This window comes from Bison bison, unplaced genomic scaffold, assembly GCF_000754665.1.
Source record: "Bison bison bison isolate TAMUID 2011002044 unplaced genomic scaffold, Bison_UMD1.0 scf7180017846975, whole genome shotgun sequence".
Lineage (NCBI taxonomy): Eukaryota > Metazoa > Chordata > Mammalia > Artiodactyla > Bovidae > Bison > Bison bison.
The window spans coordinates 3,055-7,793 of NW_011477548.1; the positions used below are offsets into that span (position 1 = coordinate 3,055).

The 4,739-nt window shown below is 51.0% G+C and overlaps 1 protein-coding gene and 1 long non-coding RNA gene across 2 annotated transcripts in view; both read left to right on the plus strand.

Annotated features, from left to right (window-relative positions):
- Nucleotides 1–3,352, plus strand: part of ARSD (arylsulfatase D) — a gene marked incomplete at its 5' end in the record, with an annotated part of 5,966 nt that extends 2,614 nt beyond the window's left edge. Inside the window, 3 exons of the mRNA XM_010841229.1 lie at nt 544–562; nt 1,059–1,180; nt 2,772–3,352. Of these exons, the coding sequence (XP_010839531.1) occupies nt 544–562; nt 1,059–1,180; nt 2,772–3,136 (506 nt within the window). The remainder of the gene's footprint in view (nt 1–543; nt 563–1,058; nt 1,181–2,771) is intronic.
- A 223-nt stretch (nt 3,353–3,575) lies between these two features.
- On the plus strand, nt 3,576–3,939 carry LOC104989515. The gene is made up of 2 exons (XR_825378.1): nt 3,576–3,632; nt 3,829–3,939. It is a non-coding gene; the product is annotated as an uncharacterized LOC104989515 (long non-coding RNA).
- Nucleotides 3,940–4,739: the final 800 nt, after the last annotated feature.

Genomic DNA, 4,739 nt, shown 5'->3' on the forward strand with positions numbered 1-4,739 from the left:
ACTTTATCCCCTAGTTCTTACTACCAAAAAAAAAAAAAAAAAAAGCCATGTTATTAATTTTTAAGTTTAGTAGTATTTTTAGTTCAGCAGGTTTCTCTGGAGAGAGAGAGCCAACAGTACACCTGCAGATGTGTGTGTGTGTGTGTGTGTAAGTAATAAGGGCTCCGCTAGTGGCTCCTCCCCTGGAGGAGGACATGGCGACTCACTCCAGTATTCTTGCCTGGAGAATCCCATGGACAGAGGAGCCTGGCAGGCTATAGTCTGTGGGGTCAAAATAAGACATTTATCACAAGGAATTGGCTCACGCAGTGGTAGAGACTGGCAAATTGAAATTTGATGTTGGGAAGGCCGCAAGCCACAAGTTGAGGACTATTTCTGTATCGTTGTGTTGAGGGATGGTTTTCTCTGCTCCACCAAAACTCAGATTTGTTGAGAGCCTTCAACTGATTGGACCAGGCTCACCCCTTTAAGCCCAGGGTGATCTGCTTTACTCAAAGTCTTGCTGATTGTAGATGTTAACCTCACCTACTATATATAAAATAGATACCAACAAGGCCTTTCGGTACTGCACAGGGAACTCTGCTCAGTGCTCTGTAATCAGCTAAATAGGAAAAGCATTTGAAAAGATACATACCTGTTCTACGAATCGCTGATTCACTTTGCCATATGCCTAAAACTATCATACCGTTGGTCATCAACTATACTCTAGTAGAAAGTAAGAATTCAAAACTATATACATAAAATGAAAAATATAAATAAAAGGTCTCTGCTGCCCTAGACTTCAGCCTAGGGGCACGGGCAGCCCAGCTGGAATTTAAGAAGACTTGGTGTATCTGCGGTCAGCGTGGTGTGTGTTGTTGTGTCTGGGTGTGTCTGTGTGTTTTCTATTTATGACATGCTACATGCAGTCTAGACAGCCTCGGGGAGACGGGGTGTGTCTGATCCACTGTCTGTTATCTGGGGTCCTGGCAGCCTTGGGGTTTCCAAGGTCCCAGGTCCACAGTGCAGCCCACACAGCCTCAGTCTCAGTGCCTCCTGTGGTCTCTTCCCTGAATCAGGGTCATCGACGGCCGGAGCCTGCTGCCCCTGCTGCGGGGAGATGCTGAGCGCTCGGCACATGAGTTCCTGTTTCATTACTGTGGGCAGTATCTCCACGCCGCCCGCTGGCACGAGAAGAACAGTGAGTTCACGCCTCCCCACGACTTGGCGGGTGCTGCGTCTTAGTCAGGGTCCTCCAGAGAAATGGAACCCAGAGGATGTGTGGGTGCCCGGGTGGATGGGTGGGTGGATGGATGATGGATGGGTGATGGATAGATGATAGATGGGTCATGGATAGATGATGGATGGGTGATGGATAGATGATGGATGGGTGGGTGGATGATGAATGGATGGATGGATAGATAGACTGATGGATGAATGGGTGGATGGATAGATGATGGATGGGTGATGGATAGATGATGGATGAATGGGTGGATGGATAGATGATGGATGGATGATGGATAGATGATGGATGGATAAATGATGGATGGGTGATGGATAGATGATGGATGGGTGATGGATAGATGATAGATGGGTCATGGATAGATGATGGATGGGTGATGGATAGATGAAGGATGGGTGGGTGGATGATGAATGGATGGATGGATAGATAGACTGATGGATGAATGGGTGGATGGATAGATGATGGATGGATAATGGATAGATGATGGATGGATAGATGATGGATGGGTGATGGATAGATGATAGATGGGTGATGGATAGATGATGGATGGGTTGATGGATGATGAATGGATGGATGGATAGATAGACTGATGGATGAATGGGTGGATAGATGAGTGGGTTGGTTTATGGTTGATGGGTGGATGGATGAATACATAGATGATGGATGCATGGATAGATTGATGGGTGGATGGATGATGGATGGATGTGTGGATGGGTAGATGGATGAGTGAATGGACAGATTAGTAGATGAACAGGTGGATGGGTGGATGGATAGATGGGTGGATAGATGAATGGATATGTAGATGATGGATGGATGGATGGATCGGTGGGTGGATGGATGGTGGGTGGGTGGATGGATAGACCGACTGATGGATGAATGGGTAGATAGATAGGTGGGTGGGTGGGTGGATAATGGATGGATGAATCGATATATAGATGATGAATGGATGGATGGATGGGTTGATGGATGATGGATGGATGTGTAGAGGGATGGATAAGGGATGGATGCAGGGATACATAGATGATGGGTGGATATAGGTGGATAGGTGGATGAATCCATGGACGGATAAGTGGATAGATGGATAGGTGGATGAATGGATGGATGGATAGAACGGTGGTAGATAAATAGATAACAGATGGAAAAGATGAATTGATAGGCGAATAGAAAAATAGATGTACACAGAGATAATAGATGAATAGGTAGATAATAAATAGTTACATACAGAGGGGCATCCCTGGTGGCTCAGCTGGTAAAGAATCTGCCTTAGGTGCAGGAGATCTGGGTTCGATCCCTGGGTCAGGAAGATCCCCTGGAGGAAGTCATGGCAGCCCACTCCAGTATCCTTGCCTGGAGAATCCCATGGACAGAGGAGCCTGGCGGGCTGCAGTCCACGGGGTCACAGTCAGACACAGCTGCATATAGAGGACACAGCTCCATATAGAGGAAGAGATACAGGTAGATAACAGATGACAGAAGAAGACAGAAAGGTGAGCGATGAGAGGTGCAATGTCCGCGCCGCTGACGGGGGACGGACTCCATTTGCCCCTAGGCGGAAGGCTCTGGAAGGTGCATTACACCACGCCCCACTTCCACCCCGAGGGCGCAGGGGCCTGCCACGGCAGCAACGTGTGCCCCTGCTCAGGAGCCGGCGTGACCCACCACGACCCTCCCCTGCTCTTCGACCTGTCCGGGGACCCGTCCGAGGCCCGGCCCCTGTCCCCCGACGCCGGGCCCGTGTACCGCGAGGTGGTGGCCCGCGTGGGCCGGGCGGTCCGGGAGCACCGCCGGTCGGTGCGCCCGGTGCCTGAGCAGCTCTCCTTCCAGAACGTGGCCTGGAAGCCATGGCTGCAGCCCTGCTGCGGGCCCTTCCCGTTCTGCGCATGCTCCCGGGACGCGGACCCCGGGGAGACCTGACCTCGCTGCTCCCCAAGTTACAGCACGGGGGTGGGCGAAGAGGCGGGGAGAACGGGAGCCTTGTGTGCTGTCAGGAATGGAGAACTGCAGCAGCCGCTGTGGGCAACGGGGTGGACGGTCCTCCAGCCACCAAAAAATGGAACGACCCTAGGATGCAGCAATGCCAGCCCTGTGTGTGTGTGTGTGTGTGTGTGTGTGTGTGTGTCTCGCTCAGTCATGTCCAACTCTATGAGACCCCATGGACTGCAGCCCTCCAGGCTCCTCTGTCCATGGGATTCTCCAGACAAGGATACTGCAGTGGGTTGCCATTTCCTCCACCAGGGGAATCTTCCCGACCTGGAGATCAAACCCACATCTCCTGCATTGGCAGGCAGGTTCTTTACCACGGAGCCACTTGTGAAGCCTAGACACACACACACACACACACACACACACACACACACACACACACACTGGAATATTACTTGGCCATAAAAACGAAATCTTGTCACTTGCAGCAACGGGCTGCCCTGGTGTCTCTGCCTGCAATGAGGGAGAGCTGAGTTCAGTCCCTGGGTGGGCAAGACCCCCTGGAGGAGGGCAATGACAACCCACTCCAGGATTCTTACCTGGAGAATCCCATGGATGGAGGGGCCTGCTGGGCTACAGTCCACGGGTCGCAAAGAGTCCTACACGACTGAGACACTGGGCAGACAACAGGTGAACCCTGAGGGCGTTATGCTAAGTGCAGTAAGTCAGGCAGAGAAAGACAACGTGATCTCACATCTGTGTGGAAGTAAAAACAATAAAGTTTTAGATGCAGAGAGCAGACTGGTGTGTCACAAACTGCGGGGGTGGGGTGGTGATGGGGAGACACTTCCAGCTATAAGATGCATATACATCTTATATATATATATATATGAGGTTGAAAACCTCCGAACTGTCATGCCACCTATAAAACCAACGATTCAAACGGGAATGCTTCTCATTTAGAGGTTCCACCTGGCTTTGTTGAACACTGTTTTAAGTTTATGCATTTTCACCTTCTTTGGGTCTTTTTCTTCTTTTCCTCTGTTACAACTTTCTGACGCACTCCTTGTGAATTACATTCATTTTGCGTCAGACCTTCACCCCCACCACCCTTTGCCGGAAAACAGGCTTTAACTCCCGCAGCTTTTAAATGTTACACATTAACGTGGTGATCTGTTGTAAAAGTGGCTCTGAGAATAAACAAGCATTTTCTCAGCAGACTGGTGCCTGGCAGGAAAGTGGGGAAGGACCCCCCCCCCAGGAGAAGGGGGCTTCCCCTGCAGACCCCAAGTGCAAAGAAACAGCCTTGAGCCCCAGGAGTGTGGAAAGCTCGGACGGGTCTCCCAGGACTTGGGGCCCGGAGCTGAGGCACGGCTGAATTGAACAAACTCGGTCTTTGTGTCCAGGGCGCCTGTAAGTCTGGTCTTTAACTCTGGACAAAGGGATTTACTGTGATCAGGTCAAAGTTCAGGAGTGTCCCTGAGGACCCAAGAGTCTACTTCTTAAGAATTTCCATGGTAACAACTGGCCCAACCGGTTAGGCGGGCTGTCGCAAAGGGGCGACTGCGGAGGCTTGGCCGGCCCCTCCCCCCCC